At 62.9% G+C, this 23,083-nt stretch overlaps 1 protein-coding gene across 1 annotated transcript in view; it reads left to right on the forward strand.

Moving 5' to 3' along the window:
* The window catches only part of MYO15A (myosin XVA), an 82,654-nt gene that overhangs the window by 55,354 nt on the left and 4,217 nt on the right, over nt 1-23,083 (forward strand). Inside the window, exons 48-61 of the mRNA XM_075899761.1 lie at nt 1,106-1,311; nt 1,551-1,693; nt 2,455-2,525; nt 6,314-6,388; nt 7,036-7,109; nt 7,271-7,353; nt 7,842-7,972; nt 10,591-10,685; nt 11,666-11,743; nt 12,552-12,648; nt 15,788-15,948; nt 19,632-19,765; nt 21,656-21,789; nt 22,664-22,797. Of these exons, the coding sequence (XP_075755876.1) occupies nt 1,106-1,311; nt 1,551-1,693; nt 2,455-2,525; nt 6,314-6,388; nt 7,036-7,109; nt 7,271-7,353; nt 7,842-7,972; nt 10,591-10,685; nt 11,666-11,743; nt 12,552-12,648; nt 15,788-15,948; nt 19,632-19,765; nt 21,656-21,789; nt 22,664-22,797 (1,616 nt within the window). The remainder of the gene's footprint in view (nt 1-1,105; nt 1,312-1,550; nt 1,694-2,454; nt 2,526-6,313; nt 6,389-7,035; nt 7,110-7,270; nt 7,354-7,841; nt 7,973-10,590; nt 10,686-11,665; nt 11,744-12,551; nt 12,649-15,787; nt 15,949-19,631; nt 19,766-21,655; nt 21,790-22,663; nt 22,798-23,083) is intronic.

The following is a 23,083-nucleotide window of genomic DNA, read 5'->3' on the forward strand; positions in this document are numbered from 1 at the left end:
TGGACCTTGAGAGAGCATCAAGTCCAGCCCGCTGCCCTCATAGCAGGACCAAGTACCATCCCTGAGAGATTTACCCCAGATCCCTAAACCGCCCCCTCAAGGATTGAGCTCACAACCCTGGGTTTAGCAGGCCAATGCACAAACCACTGAGCTATCCCTCCTCCTGTGGGCCCCGGTGCTTGTGGGGGTGCAGACAGGCTGGGGTATGAGTGCATATGGCGAGGATGCCGTCATGCCATCCCTGGGATGGTTTTTTTGGGGAGGGGGTGGATGCAGCCCCAGCAGTTGGCCCCAGTGGCAGGCCGAGCGCAGGGCCCGGTGGTTATTTGCCCAGCAGCCTCCAGACCCTGTGGGCAGAGAAGCCGTGGCGGAACAGGCTGGAGTTCTGGCATCCCCCTAGCCGTGCTCTCGATAACAGCCCGTAACTCTAACCACGTTGCTTCCCTCCATGCCTCGCCCACTGCCGGCTTCTGCATCCAGTTTGTGCATGTCCCCCTGGTCCCCGCCCTTCGGTCTCGGGGGGGGGGGGGGACGCTCTAGCTGACCCCAGGAGGACAGCAGGTTGCTGCATGCAGGACGGGATGCAGTGTGCATGGTCCCCGGATCCTTTGTTTAAGAGTGCTGTGCACAAACAGACCAGCCATTCCCAATCAAACACTGTGGCTGGATTTTCAAAGGGGGCTGGCTGGGTTTATGGGGCCGATGTTTGCAGCTCTGCCTGCTGAGATATGGAAAATCAACTCTCATGCTTCAGGACAGGTCTCTGCAGAGGTCAGGAAGGAACCATCCTTCCCCCTCCTTGAATGCAGTCTGGCTGCGCTGTGTGTCTTCATGGGGAGTTTGCGGCTCTCTAACAAGACCTAGGCATTGGCCGCAGCTGCAGACAGGATGCTGGATTTGAGAAACACGTCTGATCTAGTGTAGCAGGGCTTGGGATGTTGCTTTGAACGAGTGGAGCTAAAATGAGAGTGGTGGGGGGCAGGATACGGGGCTGGCTGGACCGATAGTGGGACCCGGTGCAGCAGGGAAAAGCCAACAGGGCTGGCTGGACCACGTGTTTGAGCCACCTCCTCTGGGCTGTTAACGACGACGTGTCCCGGTGCAGGGTGGAAGTTCGGCGCCATCCACGGGAAGTCAGGGCACTTCCCCACTGAGTACGTCCAGCCCGTGGCAGCCCCCGATTTTATCCACCTACCAGCGGACAGGAAAGAGGAGCCCAGGGACAAGCAGGGCAAGGTGGCAGCCTCGGCGGCCGTGGCGGCAGCCGTGGCCTCAACTGCCGTGGCTCAGGAGCTGGACAGGAAGATGGAGGTGAGCGCCTGTCCGTGTCATCCTCGCAGTGCTGGGAACTGGGAGCTCAGAGAGCGGGGCTGGGAGGCGGCATTGGTCAGAGTGGGAGCTAGGTGGGGGGGCCTTGCAGCTGGCGGGGGCACGGATCACAGGGCACCAGGAGGGTCTGTCTGTAGCAGGGCCTGCACCTCTGAGGGTTAACGGCTCCAGGGCCCCGGTGCACGTCACACCCCCTGCAGCCCATGGTCCCCCTCTCCCAGGTGTCCCCCACAGGCAGCGACTATGTGGACAACGTGGAGGAGTGCGGTGGTGAGCTTCCCGGGGACAGTGCCCTGCAGGAGGGGCAGTTCCCCATGCTGGACTTTGCCAAGAAGTATTTCCGGGAGTCGCAGAGGAGGAAGCCGTGAGTGCTGGCTGGGGGAGGGGCCTGACCTTTAACCTCCCAGCCTCCAGTGACCCCCGTGTGCAGTGAGTTTGGTGGGGCTCAGCATTATCCCCATGGGACAGAAGCCACGTCACAGAAAGCCCCGAACCCGTGGCACTAACAGCCCTGGCTGGCATCCCAGGGGCTGTCCATGGAGGCAGCATATGGGCCTGGCATTGCTCTGGTCAGTTGTGGAGCTGCGCCTGTGGGCTTTCCGCTCCGTCCCGCCCCAGGCCCGGCTGTCTCCAGCACCGCCTGCTGTCTGCGCCTGCTCGGCCTTTGGCTTGCTCGGGAGCTGCCGCATCCGTCCTCGCGCTGCTGGTGGCTCAGGGAGGCTGCTGACTAGGCCCTCGTATGGGAGCCCGCAGGTCACGGCAAGGACCAGGGTCTGGGCTCGGATTTTGCGGTTGCTGCGGTTGTTCTTCCAACAGCAGGGCCCAGAGCTCCTATCCATGGGTAGGCGGCAGTGTTCCCTGTAAGCTGGGCGCCTGGGCAGCCACTCAGAAGCGATACAAATGCTGCCCCACTGATTAGCAAAGCGCCCACAGCTTTTGTCTTGACTGGTGGTGCACGTTCAGACACGCCTTGGTGCGCCTAACAAAATTTATTCTGCGTCCAAATGGAAAAGATTAGAGGGAACGTGGGTGGGCAGATGCGCTGACCCCAGCGATCCTCCGCCCGCCTCCAGCAGCTCATGCCCAGAGAGGGAGCTGTCATTCTCTTTCGGGGATTTGTTCCAGGGAGTCCTACAAGCAGAAATCCCGGAAAGGGAAGGATTCGCCGGATGTAGCAGAGCTTCTGAAATTCACCAAGTAATGGAGATCCCTCGCTCACTGCGCGTGCTCCTAGCGGGCCAGGCTGGGCCTGCTGGAGAGACCCCAGCCTGACTAACTGCCTGCCTCTCGCCCCCTCCCTTTCTTCACGGCAGCCCCTGCTGGAGAGGGCCCCTGGCCCTGGCACTGCCCCCCACATGGAGCTGCCCCAGAGAGGGCGGCCGGGCTGGTGCAGTGCTAAGGAGTCTCTCAGGGTTGGTGGTTCAGATCCACTGGTGGGAATGGAAAATAGTTTGCTGGCCCATGAACACATGGGCTCCCTCTGGCTCCGTCCTCGCCCTGAGAGTCCGTGGCCCCAAGTCAGTCCCTGGGGATCAGCTGAGCTGGGGCAGGCCACGGACGGTCCCAGCAGCCTTTCTCAGCGGGGTTTGCCGGGGGGGCCTGCGCAGAGCAGGAGAGACACTGGTCAGTGGATGCAAACCAGATCGCAGGCGCTTTCCTGGCTGGGTGAAAGGCTCAGCCAGAGCTGCTGGGCTGGCAGGAGGCCGGGTCTGTACCCAGGGCCCGGTGACCAGTCCCCACGGCCGTCCCATCGCTCCTGCACCTCTCCGGTTAGGTTCTTCACTCTGCGCCCTTCTGGCAGGGCCCCGCCTGGCATGGAGCTGGCCCGTGGACCCTGACGGCACATGGCCGGCCCTTGCTGTGCAACAGCCCCGGTTGCCTGGGACTGTCTCTGCCCGTGACCCCTCAGGCTCTGGGTTGGGGTTAGAGATCGGGCCTGGGAGAGGGGCTCTGTGCGCCCCCAACCGGCTTCATCCCACCTCTCCCCCGTGCCAGGGGCTCTGTGTGCCCCCAACCCGGCTTCATCCCACCCCACCCCCGTGCCAGGGGCTCTGTGCGCCCCCAACCCGGCTTCATCCCACCCCTCCCCCCGTGCCAGGGGCTCTGTGCGCCCCAACCCGGCTTCATCCCACCCCACCCCCGTGCCAGGGGCTCTGTGCGCCCCAAACCCGGCTTCATCCACCCCACCCCCGTGCCAGGGGCTCTGTGCGCCCCCAACCCGGCTTCATCCCACCCCACCCCCGTGCCAGGGGCTCTGTGCGCCCCCAACCCGGCTTCATCCCACCCCTCCCCCCATGCCAGGGGCTCTGTGTGCCCCCAACCCGGCTTCATCCCACCCCACCCCCGTGCCAGGGGCTCTGTGCGCCCCAAACCCGGCTTCATCCCACCCCTCCCCCCATGCCAGGGGTTCTGTGCGCCCCCAACCCGGCATCACCCCACCCCTCCCCGTTGCCAGGGGTTCTGTGCGCCCCCAACCCGGCTTCATCCCACCCCACCCCCGTGCCAGGGACTCTGTGCGCCCCCAACCCGGCTTCATCCCACCCCTCCCCCCATGCCAGGGGTTCTGTGCGCCCCCAACCCGGCTTCATCCCACCCCTCCCCCCGTGCCAGGGACTCTGTGCGCCCCAAACCCGGCTTCATCCCACCCCTCCCCCCATGCCAGGGGTTCTGTGCGCCCCCAACCCGGCTTCACCCCACCCCTCCCCCGTGCCAGGGGTTCTGTGCGCCCCCAACCCGGCTGCATCCCACCCCACCCCCGTGCCAGGGACTCTGTGCGCCCCCAACCCGGCTTCATCCCACCCACCCCCCATGCCAGGGGCTCTGTGCGCCCCCCAACCCGGCTTCATCCCACCCCACCCCCGTGCCAGGGGCTCTGTGCGCCCCCCAACCCGGCTTCATCCCACCCCACCCCGTGCCAGGGGCTCTGTGCGCCCCCCAACCGGCTTCATCCCACCCCAACCCCCATGCCAGGGGCTCTGTGCGCCCCAAACCCGGCTTCATCCCACCCCACCCCCGTGCCAGGGGCTCTGTGCGCCCCCCAACCCGGCTTCATCCCACCCCTCCCCCCGTGCCAGGGACTCTGTGCGCCCCCCAACCCGGCTTCATCCCACCCCACCCCGTGCCAGGGACTCTGTGCGCCCCCAACCCGGCTTCATCCCACCCCACCCCCATGCCAGGGGCTCTGTGCGCCCCCAACCCGGCTTCATCCCACCCCACCCCCGTGCCAGGGGCTCTGTGCGCCCCCAACCCGGCTTCATCCCACCCCACCCCCGTGCCAGGGGCTCTGTGCGCCCCCAACCCGGCTTCATCCCACCCCACCCCCGTGCCAGGGGCTCTGTGCGCCCCCAACCCGGCTTCATCCCACCCCACCCCCGTGCCAGGGGCTCTGTGCGCCCCCAACCCGGCTTCATCCCACCCACCCCCGTGCCAGGGGCTCTGTGCGCCCCCAACCCGGCTTCATCCCACCCCACCCCCATGCCAGGGGCTCTGTGCGCCCCCCAACCCGGCTTCATCCCACCCCACCCCCGTGCCAGGGGCTCTGTGCGCCCCCAACCCGGCTTCATCCCACCCCACCCCCGTGCCAGGGGTTCTGTGCAGCCCCCAACCCGGCTTCATCCCACCCACCCCCCATGCCAGGGGCTCTGTGCGCCCCCCAACCCGGCTTCATCCCACCCCTCCCCCCGTGCCAGGGGTTCTGTGCAGCCCCAACCCGGCTTCATCCACCCCTCCCCCGTGCCAGGGGCTCTGTGCGCCCCCAACCCGGCTTCATCCCACCCCACCCCCATGCCAGGGGCTCTGTGCGCCCCCCAACCCGGCTTCATCCCACCCCTCCCCCCGTGCCAGGGGCTCTGTGCGCCCCCAACCCGGCTTCATCCCACCCACCCCCATGCCAGGGGCTCTGTGCACCCCCAACCCGGCTTCATCCCGCCCCACCCCCGTGCCAGGGCTCTGTGCGCCCCCAAGCCGGCTTCATCCCACCCCACCCCTGTGCCAGGGGCTCTGTGCGCCCCCCAACCCGGCTTCATCCCACCCCACCCTATGCCAGGGCTCTGTGCGCCCCCCAACCCGGCTTCATCCCACCCCTCCCCCCGTGCCAGGGCTCTGTGCGCCCCAACCCGGCTTCATCCCACCCCACCCCCATGCCAGGGTCTCTGTGCGCCCCCCAACCCGGCTTCATCCCACCCACCCCCATGCCAGGGGCTCTGTGCGCCCCCCAACCTGGCTTCATCCCACCCCACCCCCATGCCAGGGGCTCTGTGCGCCCCCCAACCCGGCTTCATCCCACCCCACCCCCCGTGCCAGGGGTTCTGTGCGCCCCCCAACCCGGCTTCATCACACCCCACCCCCATGCCAGGGGTTCTGTGCGCCCCCCAACCCGGCTTCATCCCACCCCACCCCCGTGCCAGGGGTTCTGTGCGCCCCCAACCCGGCTTCATCCCACCCCACCCCCATGCCAGGGGTTCTGTGCGCCCCCCAACCCGGCTTCATCCCACCCCACCCCCGTGCCAGGGGTTCTGTGCGCCCCCAACCCGGCTTCATCCCACCCCACCCCCGTGCCAGGGGTTCTGTGCACCCCCCAACCCGGCTTCATCCCACCCCACCCCCATGCCAGGGGTTCCGTGCGCCCCCCAACCCGGCTTCATCCCACCCCACCCCCATGCCAGGGGTTCCGTGCGCCCTCATTCTTCCTGTCTCCCCATTTCCCCTTTTCCCTCCATCCTAGGGTCCCCCAATCTTCCCCCACCGGGTCTCTGTGTCCGCCCCACCCTGGGAGCCCAGGCGTTGGGCGTGGCCCTGCGGTGTGTGGGGCGCTGGACAGAGAGGGACCGGGGGCTGGATGCCCGGCGCGGCGCAGTTCACGGCCCTCGGCCCCTCGCTCGCTCGCCAGTGGCCGTGAGGGCTGGCGGCGGTGGCTCTGCTGGCTCACTGAGCTCAGGGCATCCCCGCTGGTAACTGCCGTGCGCGGCCTCTGCTCTCCCCGGCCAGTGCCCGCTCCAGGAGTCGCTGATCGACTTCCCCGACAGCTGCCTGAGCCGAGCTGCAGCCGAGGTCTTCCAAGGTGCGTGGGGGGCGCCGGGCGGGGCTGGGAGGCCCCTGGGAGCTCTTGCGCTGGTTCGCCCCACAGAGGGGAGGCAGGGTGTGCTCCTGCCCTCGATCTCTGGGTGTCGGCTGCTCCGGGCGTCTGAAGCCAACGTGCCCAGCAGGGGGCAGCCTTCTCACGCCCTGGCCAGCCCCGTGGGACCCCTGACAGCCTGGGGTTCGAGTCCCCCTCAATCTCAGCCACTTTTGAACCACCCCAAGCCCCGGCGGGACTCCTCTGCCCGACCCTGTCCCCCACGTGGGGCACCGCAGCCTGCCCATCGCCACCTTCTGCCCCTGTGGGGCAGTGAGGCTCAAAGACCTCCCCCTAGGTGGGGCACCTCTGGAATTTCAGGAGCAGGCTGAGGCCGGCCCATGGGCCCAGCCCGGGCAGTTTTTGGGGGGGAGGGCAACCTGCGAGGAATCCAGGAGCCAGCACTTCAGGAGGGCCCTGGGGCTGGGAAGGAGAGCCCACGAGCAGGGAGTCCGGCGTGGCGGCTCCGATGGTGTGGGGGAGCCCCGCTGTCCTGTGGGTCACAGGACCCACACGGTGGGCCCTGAGCCGCCCCCCTGCCCAGGGCGTAGGGAGCTGGAGCCTGTCATCGCACGTTGCTTTGTCCTCCCCAGCCGTGATGAAATTCATGGGCGACTGGCCCCTCAGGGGGCAGACGGAGCTGGACGTCGTCTGCGCCGTGCTCAAGGTACCTCCCTCCCTGGGGGGCAGACTGGCCGGGGGGGGGAGCCCTGGGTCAGCGGGCTGGGCCCTGCCCTGCAGCCCCAGGGGGAGGGTGCGGGGGTGGGCGGTGCTGGAGGGGCAGGGGGCTGCCCGGCGGCGGGGCAGTGACGCTCTCTCTGTCTCCAGGTGTGCGCCGAGCATGAGGTCATGAGGGATGAAGTGTACTGCCAGGTCGTCAAGCAGACCACGGACAACACCAGCCCCAAGACGTGAGCGAGTCCCTCCCCTCCCCTCCCCGCCCCGCCCCGCCGGCCTGGCGCATCCCCCACCCCGGGTGCCCCCTCCCTGGCCGGCGGGCCTGTGCCTTGTGGCCTGGAGAGAATCCCAATCGCCAGGAGCCTCCCGCTGTTCCAGATCCTGGCTCTGGGCCTGGCCCTAGATGGGCCAGTCTGGGCCCAGCTGCCTTAGCTAGCCGGCCGCTGGGAGAGCCTGCCTTCCGCCCAGCCCCGCCCAGCCACCCCTCCATGTTACAGCTCCCCTCCCCCAGCTCTATTGCTTCTCCTTTTTACTCCTCCTCGCCCCCCACCGGCACCCCAGCGCTGCTCACGCAGGGTCCCACCTGGAAGCCCAGCATGGAAGGGGGCAGGAGCGGCGCAGGGCCCAGGCCTGTCCCAAAGACTCTGGGATCCCTGTGCTAGGCAGCCTGGGCCTCTCCCTCTCTGAAACTTCTCCCGCTCTCCTCCCCCGGCTTGGGCAGGGACAGCTGTCAGAAGGGATGGAGGCTGCTCTATATCCTCACCGCCTACTACAAGTGCTCCGAGGTCCTCAGGCCCTACCTGCTGCAGCACCTCCAGGAGACCTGCAGGAGCCCCGGGGTGCATTTCCAAGGTAGGCCGCGCCTTCTGCAGAGCCGGGAACCCCGCGCGGGACTGGCCGGGGGGGGCTGGCGCTCAGCCCGTTCTGCAGAGCCACGGGCCAGCTGGCAGGGGGAGATGCAGGCTGTGCAGCTGTACCCCTGGCCTGGGTCAGGGTGAGTGACAGACAGTGCCCCAGGGAGGCGGGGTGGGGCAGGCCAGTCTCGTGGGTAGGGAACTGCGCTGGGACTCAGGAAACCTGGGCTCAAGTCTTGACTCTGCTGCAGCTGGAGAGAATGGAGCCAGGACATCCCTGCGTGCTCCCGGAGTAGCCTTGGGCAGGTTGCTTAAGCGACCTGGTGCCTCAGTTTCCCCTGCAGGGACAACAGCCGGGCCCTGCCACAGAGATGGGCTGTGGGGGTGAATCCATTCAAGCAGCGAGGTGCTGAGATGCTGCAGTGGTGGGGGCTGGCCAGGAGCCATGGGGCACAGGCGGGTTTCATCAGCCCATCCCGCACAGGGAAGGCGAGGTGCAGCGCAGGGAGCCATTCACAGGGATTTCCTGGCTCCATTAGATCGCCCTGGGAGGTGGCCTCTTCCCCACGGGTTGTGCCCACGTGTGTGTTTGACGCCAGCTCGTGGGCGCCACGGCTCGGTGTAAACGCCCTGCCCGGGCATCGTGGCGGCTGGACATCACTCGCGCAGCGTGGAGATACGTCACCGCCACGTCCGTGTCCGGAGCGGCTCCCACGCTCCAGGCGGCAGGGCAGGCGCGGAGATGTCAAGCAGGAGCAAGACAAAGCTCGGGGCATTCACTGGGCCCCTTTCCTCTGACTTGTCGAGACGGCGCGCAGGGACAGGGACCCTCCCGGTTCAGCCACGTACCAGGGGCATGGCCGAAGCTCAAACCTGACGGCTAGGGACTCTGGAATTCTAGACCCAGCTCTGACACCAAACTCCCGAGTGACCATGGGCAAGTCACGTCCCCGCCCTGTGCCTCAGTTTCCCCCTTGGTGAGAGGGAAATCTCAAGCTGGCTTCTCTTATTTGATGGCTTGCTCCACAGTGACCTGCACCGTGCACTGGTGCTGCTCCAGTTCAGCTGCTGCTTGGAGAGAGAGTGCTTTGCACGGGGCGGCCAGTGTCGGACAAAGAGAGGCGCCTGCCCGCCACAGTTCGCATGCTAGGTGACGCAGCCTGACGTGCTCTGACTGTGCGCACTGGGCCATGGTGCTATGGACACTGGTCTTCTACAACTGAGGCCCGCTAACCTGTGTCTCCTGCAGCCCTCGGATGGCACTGGCTTCCCGTTAGGGGTGTAATAGCGTAGTCGGCTAAACGATTAACCGATAAGCGGGTGCTTATCGATTACACACAACACACACCCGCAAATACATTTTTTAGCAGGCTGCCTGACAAGCTGGCTCAGTCCTAGCTCGCGCTGGGACCTGGCATCAACCCTGGCACTGGCTCTTGGTGCTTGTAGTGCAGAGCCGCAGCGGGGGTAGTGGCTAGACCCAGCAGGAGCCGGGACCGAGTGCTAGCCGTGTTACCCCTTGTCGATTAAACGTGCGGTTGGCAAAACTTTTGTCGACCAGACGATCAACGAATGACACACTTCTTAACACCCCGACCTCCCGGCTTAGCAGCCTATCCGGCCCAGGCCCTGTTCTGCTCCTGTCCCTGGCTCCGTTCTGGCTCCTCACTTTGGAATCCTGCTCTCCCCCCTTTCACGCCCCACATGCAGAAGCGAGCGCCTGCCATTGCTGTGTGTGGCTGAGGAGCCTTAGTGAAGAGCAGGTTCAGGCTGGTCTCCTGCCCATGGGGCCTAGGGACCCAGTGGAGCGGGGCTGTGAGGGTGGGGAATTAGCAGCATCTGCACACAGCGATCCAGGCAGCTCCCTGTTTGGGATCAGCACCAGGAGGGCTTGCCTGCGCCTGGCCCAGAGCCGCTCCCGAAGGGCAGTGCTGCCCATCTGTGATGCCTTGATCCCTCGCCCAGCCAGCAGTAATTTCCTCATTCAAACTCCCTGGCTGCAGCTGTAGGGGAGAACTGTCTCTGGTAACAGATTATCCCAGCTGGACCCGCTTCATCAGCCTCCCGCAGCTCTGCATCCAGCAGAGGCTGGCGCGGCAGGGCCCACCGGCGCCGGGGTGAGACCTGAGCCAATCTGGGGACGCTCACACCCTGATCTGATCCTCCCTACCGACCCCCTCTGCGGCGTGGTGCAGGCAGCGCGGCTGGTGGGCTGTGCAGCCTGCAGAACAGGGGCTGTCTCGTCATTAAATGTGTGTGTACAGCTCCTAGCACAATGGGGCCAGATCCCTGATCGGGGTCACTGCAGGGCAATCGTAGTCACCGCACCAGAGCCTCTGCCGTGCTAGAGCCAGGCAAACGGGGGAGGCAGGGGCAACTCTTGGGGGCGTCTGAAATAAACGTAACTTTCCCTTCCAGATCCCCACACCTCCCGATTTTGAATTTGTTTCCCCTCCGCACCCTGAATGTCCCCGTTAGCCGCTGTCTTCCTAGCGAGCCAAAGCCAAGCCCTGGCTGCCTGCTTCCTCCCTCTAGGGGAGGTGGAGACCCGGCGCCCCGTGCCGTGCCTGGGGCCTGGCTCTGCTTTGACGGGGCTCCGGTGTCCGTCTCTCGAAGGGATCGCAAAGGCCTGCACGCAGAACCTCCGCAAGACCTTCCAGTTTGGCGGGCGGCGCGAATTCCCCAGCAGCATGGAGCTCAAAGCCATGGTGGTGAGTCCTAAGTGTGAGCCGGGGGGGGGAGAGGGGCACGTGGGGGTGAATGCTCCTGGAGGGCTAGATTGGGTCATAAACAGCTCACCTAGCGGGTAGCCTGGGACTGTGTCCCTTCAGCTTTTTGGGCTACTTAGCCTGAATTCCCCCAGCAGCCTCCACTGTCCGGCCTCCCCCTGCGCTATTTGTCTGTGCCTTGCCTCCAGCTAGGCGGGCTAGAACGAGGCTGGGCAGGTGTCTGGCTCTGTGGGTGGTGCAGATGGGGCATGTCATCCCTGTGCAATATTCCCTCTAATTTTTTTTCCATCTGTGTGTGGAAAAAAAATTGTTATGTGCACCAAAACACGTGCAGATGTGCACCACCAGTACAAACACCTGCTGCTGGCTGTGGGTGCTCTGCGAATCAGCTGGGCAGCACTGGAATCTCTCTAAGCAGTCGCACAAGTGCCCAGCTTCCAGGGAACACGGCCTCTGTGACCCCTGCGGTAGGGCTGAGGGGTGGAGAGCAGAGGCCCAGGGCTGGAATGGACAGAAACTCGCCTGGAGGAGGCTGTTTTAGGCCTGGTTTCCCTCTCCCATTCGCTGCAGCCAGAGCTGGGGGAGTTCAGAACATCTGCCCATCAGGACAAGGCTTTCCCAAGGGGCAGGTGTTTTTTGGGAAGCTCTAGGCGTCTGCCCTTTGGGAATGGGGAGGAACTTGGGAACAGAGAGCCCCAGGATCATGCCTCATGTCTGCAGACCAGGGGCTGGCGAGTGCCTTGTGAAACCAGCTGCTTGCCTCCCGTGTCCAACCGAGGGTTGGGAGCCCTGCCGAGTGCTGGAGCCAGCCTGAAAGCGCTTGGGGATTGGGCTAGGCAGAACGGGGTCCCCTGGACGGACCCTCCCTGCGCCAAGGTTGGGGACTCTCGCCTGGGCGTGGGAGCCGATGGATGGCTGAAGAGTCAGGAAACCTGCCTGCTTCTCTGTGCTTTGCCCCCCAGGCCGGCCGGAGTGCGAAGCGCCAGCTGTTTCTCCTGCCAGGAGGGATCGAGAGGCACCTGAAGATCAAAACGTGCTCGGTACGTCAGCATGGGAGCACGCCGCTGCCCAGATCCCCCGGCTCCCGCTTGGGCAGTGAGGGAGGCTCCGTGTGACTCCTGGCGGTAGCTCCGAGCATGGGAGCCGAGAGCACCCGACAGGGCTTGGCCTCTCCCTGACAGTGAGATTAAGGGGAGCGCCCTAAAGCTTGGGGAGCCGGGGGAGGCTTTGCTTCCAGGCAGGGCGCCGTGCGCGGTGGGATCCAGCCAGGAGGCTGCAGCGCTGGGCAGCTGTCCCTCCAGCTCAGCAGCGCTCGTGTGGGGAGAGGGCACGTCAGGGCTATCGGCTTCACCGAGAGCTGGGCTCAGCGCCGGGGCTCGCAGGCTCAGGCCAGGGGCAAGGGCATGCGGCTGGTTTCTAAGGTTTGCCCAGAGGGGAGCGTTTTCTTGGAGCCTCGGCTAACCCCAAGTGGCTGGCACCTGCCTGCCCCACAAAGGCGGGGTCCGGTTCTTCTGTCCCTGAGGCGGAGCCTGCGGTGCTCTCGCCTGAGGGGGGAGAGATCCCCTGGGGTCGCTGGCCCAGCCCCAGCGCCGAGAGGCAAAGCTCCCCAAACTTCTGGGCACGTTCTGAACCCACCGGAGATTCCCCGGCGGCTCCTCTCCAGGGCCTGCTCCGGCGTGCCAAGCCCACCCTGGGCGGCAGTGCAGCCTGTGGCGTGATCGGGCCCTCCAAGCCGACAGGAGGGGTGGTGTGGGGGGTCGCTTCAGGAAGTCCCATTTGCCGTGCTGCCCGCGCTGGACCCTCCTTCCCGGCCTTTGAGGGGCAGTGGGTGGTTTTCCCTCGCCCTAGGTCGCGCTGGACGTGATCGAGGAGATGTGCGATGAAATGGGGCTGCATCGGCCCGAGGCCCTGGAGGAATATGTCATCTTCGCCGTTACCAATGGAGGTGAGTCTCGGGGGCGGGGAGCGGTCTCCTCCAAAGTGGTCCCGGCCACCCCGCCCGTCCTGCCCATCAGCCTGCCTCTGCCACCCCGCTCTATTGCCTGCCCACAGACGGGCAGCTAGAGCTGACCAGCGTCTGGCTTCCTCAGGTCCCAAATGCATTGCATGGGGGGGCTTCTTGGCTGATCCCATTTCTGTGGCCCATCTCCAGAGCCCTGGTGCTCCCCCTCCTTTGAGGAGCAATGGTACAGGCCATCGTTGGGGTCAAGACGCTGCCCCATTCCGAGAAGGGAAATGACTGAAAACACGGGAGAGAGATTCATCACCCAGCTTGTTATTGCCTACAGATCCCAGTGGCGCCATCGTCCTGGGAGCTGGGCACACACAGATAGGCCTTTCCCTCCAGAGTTTACAGTGTTAACAAGCACAGGTGGGAGAGGAAACTGAGGCACGGAGCAAGCACGCGCTAATGAAGAGGGCCCTACCAAATTATCTGGGCCATGAAATCTGGACTTTTGGGTGTTTTTACCCTGTACTCTACCGATTTCATGGGGCAGACCAGCGTTTCTCAAACGGGGGGCCCTAGCCCAAAGGGGAGTTCCAGGGTTCTTTTAGGGGGTTATGGTATTGACACCCTTAGTTTTGCCCTGCTTTCAGAGAGGGCTGGCTGCTAACGGAGGGCCCAGCTCTGCAGGCAGCAGTGTAGCTATAAAGGTGGCAATGCCATAGCAGCCCATCCTTCCTTCTGTGCTGCTGCTCCTGTTCCTGCTGCTGGCTGTGCCTTCAGAGCTGGGCTCCCGGCCAGCAGCCATCGCTCTCCAGCTGCCCTGCTCTGAGTGCAGCGCCGCCAGCAGCAAGGGTAGCAGTGCCACAGCCCCCTACAATAACCTTGTGACTCCTCCTTTTGGGGCCAGCACCCCTCCATTTACAACACCGTGAAATGTGAGATTGAAAGCATGAAATTGACCATTTTTGAAAATCCTACGACTAGGAAATTGAGCGGCCCAGGGCGCACCGGCTGGATTGCGTGCGAGGGATGTTTTAATCTCGGTTAAGCCGTGGGTGTGTCCGGAGGCTTAGCCCATGTGATGCACGTTCCTGGCTGGGGTGAAACCCTGCACGGAAAGCCCATAACCTCCCTGAGGAACAGGCCTCCCTGTTCTGTGACGGGCAGGTTTCTATTGTAGCGTATTCCTAACAGCCAGTGGGCATGCGAGGCAACCGCCAGTCGATCCAGTGCCCGGTGGGCTGCCCGGGCACAAACAGGGTCTGATTGAGTGAGGCCTGCGATGAGCGAGGTCCTAGCCCACCCCTTTCTGGGCAGCCTCGGGCAGTGCCAGGCCTCTCCGGACGGCTCTGGCTTCGCAGGCAGATACCTTATCCACTGCGCCACTAGGGGAGGCCCCAACCTCCCTACATTCTGACCCCCCCTTATCCTTCCTTTGTTCCCAGGGTGGAAACGTGGAGCTTCCCACCACGGCCTGTGCCTTTTCCTTCCTCTCCGTGCCGGGTGAGAGGAGCAGAGAGGAAGGAAAAGGCACAGGCAGTGGTGAGAGGAGGAAGGCGCCCGAGAGCTGCAGCTGCCAAGCTCTGTCCTTTCTCAGCGGTGCCGGGATCGCAGCCTGGGCGTCTCTAGGCACCGGACGGGGACAGTGCACGTAGCGGAGCAAGTTTCCCTCTTGCCCTTCCCTGGGCCCGGCTCTAGGCATGTGCTGCCTTTGCGGGATGGTATTTTCACCTTGCCCTGGCAGCTCCCCCACTCCCATGCCAGCCCCAGGGAGATGCCGGGGGAGAGGTGTGAATGACTGGCCTCAGCTTTCTTCTGAATGGCTGGAAAGACAGGAAATTGCTCGTGTTATCCTGCGGGGAGCCCCCACTTCCCTGTCTCCTCCTCGCCACTGCAGCCCCGTTGGCCAGTGGGCGAGTTAATGGCTGGGCCCGCAACAGCCAGGAAATAACATCTGAGTCATATCCTGCATCACCTAGGAATGTCACCCGCCGCCTTAGCCCCACCATCCCCTCACTCCTCTGCTGCCTTTTACGGGGCTAGCACCAGCTGAAAACAACACGTCTCTGCTCGGAAACAGAGCCCCAGGGATCTGAATGTAGAGTCTGCCTGGCCGATCTGATGCCCAGCAGGGGATCTGCGCCAGGGGCGGGGGCGGCATGGTCCAGAGACACCGGCTAGTAGGGTCTAACCCTAGTTCTGCCTTCGACTTGTTCTGTGACCTGGGGCAAATCAATTCAGTGCCTCTTGCCTCAGTTTCCCCATCTATAGCATGGGGCCGATGACACCCATATTCATCCAGCTGCGTGAGGGCTCTGTGGAGTTAGAAAGTGTGCTCAGGAGTTGTGTGCCCCAAAGCCTGAAGCTTTCAGGGCCGACCTGCAGAAGGAAACCCGGACTCAGCATGTCTCCTTTTGGGACGAGGTTAAAGAAGGCCTGGACTTTACAAGAAAAGCGGGGGGGGGGGGGGGGTTGTGCCTGGTTTTTCTCTTAGAACAATCAGGAATGGCCATTCTTGCCTTCCCTGTTTCTGACGGACAACTGAGGCTACACGTAAAACCCCTCCAGCAGAGCTATGTTGCTCAAGCCAGTGACATGCCCACACCACCAACCCCCTCCTCCCCCCCCAGCGTAGCCCCAGCCCTGCTGCTGTAGCCAACATGCGGGGAGGTGGTGTCCAGACACGGGCACGCGATCTCCTGTTGGCATGTGCAGCGGTTTCTTTACAAAGGGTCAAGGGCAGCGGGGAGATGCCGACGGGGCTACACCAGCCTGTGTAGACACAGCCCATCAGACGGGGACCAGTCTGGCAGCTTTCTCTGCTTCCAGTGGAACGGGCTGCGGGGTGGACTCTGAAACAAGAGAGCCCTGCTCCCGAGGGTTACGTAGCTGTGGAGACAAGCCAAAGCATCAAAGAGCAGCAGAGAATCCATTTTCCTGCCTGCGCTAGTTCTGCTCTGCATACCCCGTTGAGTTCTCCAGCCATCCCCAGAGTCTCCGAGGGGAGGCAGGACCCTTTCAGGCCTGGGATACATCGTAAAGGAGTAAAACCAGAGCAGCCCAGCTGGCTTTCCCTTGGCAGGCGGCCTTGAACATCACAGCCGCGCGATTGCCCCTTCCCCTCTGCTCCCCACAGGTCAGAACGTCCGTCCCTTGAGCCGGCGGGAGTACATCCTGGACGTGGCCACGGAGATGGAGCTAGTGGACAGCAGCTACATGTTCTGGTACCGGCGCGTCATCTGGACCCAGCCGCTGAAATTTGACAATGAGCTCTATGTCACCATGCACTATAACCAGGTAGCGTCCCCGACCCAGCGGGGCGGAGGCTTTGTTGGGTTAGTTGAAGGCGGGCCTAGTTCTCCTCCTCCGCCCTTGCCTGGAGCGGAAGTGGGATGAAGTGCCACCTTTCAAGCTCCCGATCTCTCGCGGTTATTAAAGTCCCCTGGCAGAGCACTGGGGTTAGCCCTGGTGTCTTGCTGCCAGGTGATTAGTTGCGGGTCCCTCTAAGGCTATGTCTAGACTGCAAGCCTCTTTCGAAAGAGAGCGTCTAGACTGCACGGAGAAATTTCGAAAAAGTGGCTTGCTTTTTCGAAAGAAAGCATCCAGTGAGTCTGGATGCTCTCTTTTGAAGAAGCCCTATTTACATTGAAGAACGCCTTCTTTCGAAAGAGGAACTTTCGAAAGAAGGCGTTCTTCCTCGTAAATTGAGGTTTACTGCCATCGAAAGAAAAGCCGCGTTCTTTCGAATTAATTTCGAAAGACTGCAGCTTGAGTCTGGACGCAGGGGAAGTTTTTTTGAAAAAAGGCTACTTTTTTCGAAAAAACCCCTGAATCTGGACACAGCCTAAGTGCTGCCTGCTGTGTGTCCCTGGCAGAGGAAGGAGACTTTGTGTGCTCCCCCACCCCTAGGCCAATCAACACCTGGGGCGGGGCAACGCACAAAGTCATTCGCTCTTCAAAGCAACTGGTGGCCCCCTCTAGGTCATGGGTTCCCAAACTGGGGGGCATGCCCCCCTGGAGGCACGAAGAAATTCCAGGGGGGGTGCAAGGCAACCCAGTCCCCCCGCCCCCAAGAAAGAGGCTGGTTCGTCAGTCTGCTCAGCCACCTTAAAAGGGCAATACCCACTCTGCTCTTAAACGGCTTTTTTTTTTTTTTTTGTTCAACAAGTTTTGCTTCTATTGGGGGGGGTGTGCGCGGGTTTCTCAAAAATCAGAAAGGGGGTGTGATGCCAAAAAGTTTGGGAACCACTGCTCAAGGTGCCATGCGCCCTTGACGAGGAGAGGGAGTCGCCACCCACTTTGAACAGCAAATGACTTCGCATATTCCCCCACCCCCGCGTTTCGATTGACCTGGGGCGGGGATGTAGTAGGGCTGCTGTGGGTCGGATCAAACGGCTTGGTGGACCGGATGTGGCCCTCGGGCTGGATCTTGCTCACCCCTGGCCTGTCCGCTCCTTGTCATTCCTGTTTCACACACACACACATTACACCAAAAAATGACGCTAGGAAAACATTGGGAAGGTTGCAAAGCCAAGCTCTGAAAAGTCAGAGGATGCCAAAATTGCCGGTGCCCCTGTGCACTTGTCACTCAGCCGGCTTGTGCCCGTGCATTAGGATACAGGCTTTCCTAACATGATCATGGACTGGTTTTTTTCCCCACTGGACACAGCCTCATTCAGTGCACACGGGGGTGGTTTTCATGTAATAAGCAACTGTTCAGCATTTCGGTTTCGCCTTGGCCAGAGTGTGATTGCAAGCCTTGGCTGCAGCATGCTCTTCAGACCCAGCTCTGAAGACAGAACCATTCGTTTCCTCCTGGGCTTTTCTCTGCAGCTCATCGCTGTAGCATCTGATCTCTTTGCAGATGTTAGTGGCTTTATCATCACACGATCCCTGGGATGTGGGGGTGGGGTAATCCCCATTTCACAGCTGAGGAACTGAGGCACCGGTAAAAATTTTCCACTAATTTTGGGTGCCCCATTTGGGACGCTTTGGCCCTGGTTTTTCATAGCCCCTTAGCTCTGTGGGTTCAAAGCCCAGCTCCCGTTGACTGTAGCTGCAGCTGTGAGCTCTCAGCACGTCTGCACATCAGACCCCTGGGTGTCAAGTGGCCACTGAGAAAATGAAGAACACACCATCAGTGACCACTTCCGAAAAGTTTGGGTTAAGGGACATGCCCAGAATCACACAGAAACTCAGTGGCAGAGATGGGGATAGACTCCAGTTCTCCCGCACAGCTTTCAACGGAGCCTCCTTTCTCTTCCTGCAGTCCCCTGCCTCGGTCACTTTTCACTTCTGCAACAAATAAATCAGGGTCCAACAGCCAACATCCGCCTTCATTACAGAGCCCTGACTCATCCCCAGAGCAGATCCGTCCTGGGCATTGAATGAGGCCTGTGGAAAAAATAAGACGTGATCATGTGATTAAAGATTGTATCCTATAGTGCATGTACAAGGGGGCCACATTAAGGCTGCAAAAGCACCTTAATTCTGGCCTTTTCTTTTTTTTTAACAAAGTTATCAGTATTGTGTTATTTAGCCTGTGCTTTGTATTTATTTGTTTACGTGCTTGTTCTGGCATTCGCTAACGTGTGTGCTTGACTTGGCAGCCTTAACACTGTTCTTTAATGTCACTTGCTGTGTGCGATTTCCTCGGCTTACTGACAAGCAAGAAATCCCCCTGCGGTCTCATCACGTGGCCTCGCATTGCCATCCATGTGGGTCGTCGGGAGGGTTGGAATCCTTAGACCTGTCGCCCAGACCTCTGCCACGTGAGCTACCAGAGTTACTGGAGTGCTGCAATAGGAGGTTGTCAGCACGCCAACCTGGAAACTAGGGGGTTGGGTGGCCACCCAGGAGAGAGTCAGGTGCCACCTGGCTTATTAGCACAGTGCCCATAGCTGGCAGTGTGTGTTGCTACTGGTGGTGCACATCGGCACATGCCTTGGCGCACAGAAAAAAATTTATTCTACGCATGGATGGAAAACATTAGCGGGGACACAGCTTGTCATCTTCTGTGTGGACCAGCACTAGCAGGGGTTGGGACTGAGCCAGAAGGCTGCAGGGATATTTGCTGCTTGTGGAGGAATGGTGAGACTCCGGCATCTGGGGTCCCATTCCAGCATGTGACGGGGCGTGTGCTCTAGTGGGCAGAGCTTCTGAGCCCATTTCCCTCAAGCTAGTCTCCTGCTGCCCTTTTCCCTCCACATCTCCACCTTCTTCCCCTGGCCCCTCTCTTTCCCCGGCCCAGTCTCCCTGCCCAGCCAGTCCCCGAGTGCCCCTGGTCCCCCTGCATTTCTCAGGTGCCTCCCTTCCTCGGGCATCCTCCCTGACTCATCTACGCGTGTGTCCTGGGGCACAGGCACCTTGTGGTGACATCTCCCCTGTGTCCCCGCCAATGGCCAAAAGGGGAGCCCTCGGGCCCCCGCCATACACCGTCCTCCCTCCACCCCTCGCCCTGCAGGCACCAGGCGCCTGTGTCCTGAAGGGGGGGGTCTGCGTGCGCGCGCACAGTCTGGAAAGCATCTGGTCAGAAAGGCTCTCGAGCCCACACTTCTCTCTGAAGTCCATGGGAACAGGGGTCCCTAGGGTGGTCCCTTCCCCTCCCCCAAGCGATGCGCTGCGAGAGCTGAGCGAGCAGGGGCCGCCTTGCTCCGCTTCCCCACTGCTGCTGGGGGGGTGGCGGACCCCTGCTGTGAGCACCAGGCTTTCCTGCTAGCTCCCGGGTCGCCCAGAAGCTCTGGTCCTGCCAGCTGCTGGCCGTCCCCTTGCCCCTCCTGCCCACGGCTTCGGGGATACCCCCCCCCCCACATAGGAAGTTACATGCTTTGCTGACTCGGGGCCTCAGCCTGCGTCCGGTGGGGTTGTGCCGTGGCCCTCGCCGTGGTGTCTGTGGGTGCGAACGAATCCACCCCAGGACCAGCCTTTCCTGCGCCCAGCAGCTCCCGTTCACTCCCGCCCTGCTCTGCGCCTTCTTGCAGGTCCTGCCCGATTACCTCAAGGGACTCTTCAGCGTCCTACCTCCCCAGCAGCCCAGCGACCAGCAGCGCCAGCAGGTCTCCAAGCTGGCAGCCCTCCAGCACCGAGCCAAGGACAGCATCTACCTGCCCACCGTGTAGGTCCCTGGCTGGGCCTGGCGGCACTGGGCGTACCCCGCTAGCCACGGCTGGTGTCTCAGCGTGGTGCATTCGCGCCTTAGTGAGGGGGGAGCCCGGCTAGTGGCTGGAGCAGAGGAGTGAGAACTGGGTTCTGTTCCACACTTTGCCACTTACTCATTGGGCGACCTTGGGGGAGTCACTTAGCCGCTCTCTGCCTAATCTCGTTTGGCTGTAAAACCTACGTGTGATACGTCCGGCCCCATTGCTTGCAAAGTGCCTCCAGGTCCGCCGAGGGCACATGCTATAGACAGACAAGGTGGCATCGGCATCGGTATGACCTGATGGGCCTCCCCAGGGTCTGTCTTCACTGCAGTCACCCCGTGTCTAACCCACCTCTAACACTCTGGGCTGAGTGTAGTGGTGCTTCGACTCAGGTTGCTGGCCTGGCTGGGTGAGAGCCTGGATCCATTGCCACTGAGGCTGATCTGCAGTGAGGATGCTGGCTAAAGAGCATGGATAGTCCTCCCAGGCCTTCCCACAGGTCCCCCGAATGCCCACAAGAACAGACAAGCTCTCCCACGATTCACCGGGAAAGAGTTATAGGGCGGCTCGGCTGGCTGCAGCGCCTAGAATAGTGGGGCCGTGTCCCCAGCGTCCCAGCGAGATCCCAGGGGGAGCCCAGCCCCAGAGTGGATGCAGGAACTCGGGGAAGACTGCTGGCACCATGGCGGCGCTGAACCCGGGGGCTCCGAACCCCTGGGCGACGGCGCAGAACAGCCCCCAGCGCGGCGCTCGCGTGGGGAAGTGGCTGCCCGCAATGAGACGATGCAAAAGGCGGGTCTCAAATCGGAGTCTGACCATTCCTGTGGCGGGGAACTAGATCCCACACGGCCCTTGCGGCCGGGGAATTCCTGGAGTTTGACTCCTGGGGGGCACAGCTTTCAGGCGAGTGCGAAGCCGCCGCCCCCTGGGGAGCAGCCTGAGGCAGGAGGAAAGGTGAGAGAATCCCCTCCACTTCCATAATCCCTAAATGAGCAGAAAGATGAACTCAGGTAGGAGTTTCGGTCCCGGACCAAGCATCGTGGACTGAGGCTGCCTTGTGGCTTGGGTGTCCTGGCAGCAGTGTCCGCTTGGTGGCTCGCCTCCCCGGTCCTCCAGGCTGAGCGCGTAGCTGCCTGCAGGCAGACTCTGCAATCCGATCCGCCTGGGTCTGCCCAGCCCCTGGACCTCACTGAATTCCTAACAGGGCGCAGATCAGCTGGCAGGTCCAGCCAAGGTTTGCCGCGTATTCAGCCTGAACTCTGGGTACGTGCCCTTGTCTCCGGGACTCCCGCTGCCGGGCCCTGCGTGGAGGTGCAGAGCTGCTCTGACTCCCCCTGCTAACCAGACCAGGGGACTCTGGTTAGTGCCCTAAGGAGCAGAGCGGCTCCGAGGGAAGTGGCAGTGAGCAGAGGGCAGGCGGCCTGCGGGGGAAACACTCATCAGCCCGCTCGGCCCCCCATAGGCATGTGATGGAAGGGGGGACACAAAGCTAGGTGCATGTGTGAGTCACTGCAGGGTGGGGCCTGTGCTCGGATGCACCCCCCTGCCAGACGGCTCCGCTATCGACTGGTGGGAGGGACCGAGGCGGGATGTGGTGAATTGGGAGGGGGTTGGGGAATCCCCCGTTGGCAGGGATGAGGGACTCCCCGTCAGCAAGGGGACCAGCAGGTGAGGGGTCCCTCTCAGGGCTGAGCCCGGCTGTTTTAGCCCGGGCGGGGTCTGTGTTCTCCCCCGCACCCGGCTCTCTGCGGCCCAGCACGCACTGGGGGATGGCTGGGGCGGGTTTTCCATCCTGCGACAGGGGCAGGGGGTGTTTGCCTGGGGCGGGCTGTGACCTTTCCCTGTCTCTCTCCCTCCCCCCGCAGCCGCGAGGTGCAGGGTTACGTCCCGCCCCAGTTCTGCCGGGCGCTGAAGCCTCAGTCGTGGCTCAACATGGTGCTGCAGCATATGCCGCAGGTCCAGGCCCTGAGCGCCCACCAGGCCAGAGCTCAGTTCCTCGGTAAGCCAGCCCCTGCTGGGACCGGGGGTGGGCAACGTGGCCACGCTCGCGAGGGAGCCGCTGCTGGGAGCTGGCCGAGCCGGGATTTGGGGAGCTCTTAGGTCAGAGGAGATCGTGGTTGCAGGTGGGGCAGAGCCTGGGATAGAACAGCTCAGGCCTGCCCTGGGCCCCAGCAACAGAGAGGAGCCCCCTGGCTGCCCCACACCATGGCTGGGCCTTGGCAGCGGCAGGTCTCAGCTGTGCCCCCCAGGTTCCTGCCATGCCCTTAGTGCTCCCCTGGGTGTCCTGGCTTCTGCTCATTCGTCAGCGACGCAAAATGTCGCTTCCCAAACGACTCCCAAGCCAGCAGCAGAGGCTGAGGCGGAAGCTGTGCAAGAGACCGGGTGTGCCGTGTGGGGAACCGGGCGTGCCGAGCCAGGGGGGAGTTGAGGCCCCTGCGATGCCCCCGCCAGGTGCAAAGAGCTGAAATCCCCCAGGACGGGCTGTCCCTGCTGTGAGGGTCCCAGCCCCAGAGTTAGACTGAAGCACCTGCCAGGCTTGGTGCTGATTTGATTCTAGCCCTTGCAGAGGGCCTGATGCTCTCCCCAAGCAGCTGGCCTCCACGCAGAGCCTCGCACCAGAACAGACAGCCCGGGAGAGCCCAGAGGGGGCGGGGCTCTATAGAAGGGGCGGGGCCAGAGCAGCTGTAGGATGTTTAGAAGGGGCGGGGCCAGAGCAGCTTCCACCAGCAGGGTGGTAGGACCTAATGCCACCCCCTACTGGACAGTGTCAGTACTACCGCCTGCCTCAATGGCCCCCCCTTACATCCCTGTGGCCCTATCCCACATGGCTCAGCCCAGGGCAGGTCTTTGCTGACTGCATGTTGTCTGGGCAGGGCTCCTGAGCGCCTTCCCCATGTTCGGCTCTTCCTTCTTCTACATCCAGAGCTGCAGCAACAACGCCATCGTCTCGCCGTGCATCCTGGCTGTCAACCAGAACGGGCTCAACTTCCTCAACAAGGACACCCACGTAGGTGTGGGGGGCAGCAGGCAGCCCTTGCCCGGTCCCTCTCCTGACATGCCATGTGCAGTGATGGCCAAGGCCTGGCGTACGTGTGGGCTGGCTCAGGCTCGGAGGGCTACCCGCCAGCATGGGGGGGGCTCCAGGAGGGCTACCCGCCAGCATGGGGGGGCCAGCTGCTTCCCCTCTGAAAGGGACAGGAGCACGTCGGCCTGGCCGTAGCCCACTGGGGTGACCTCTGCCCTAGGAGGGCTGGCTCCGAGAGTGGAACCCATCCAGACGGGCAGTGGGCAGA

Source organism: Pelodiscus sinensis, chromosome 16, assembly GCF_049634645.1.
Source record: "Pelodiscus sinensis isolate JC-2024 chromosome 16, ASM4963464v1, whole genome shotgun sequence".
Lineage (NCBI taxonomy): Eukaryota > Metazoa > Chordata > Testudines > Trionychidae > Pelodiscus > Pelodiscus sinensis.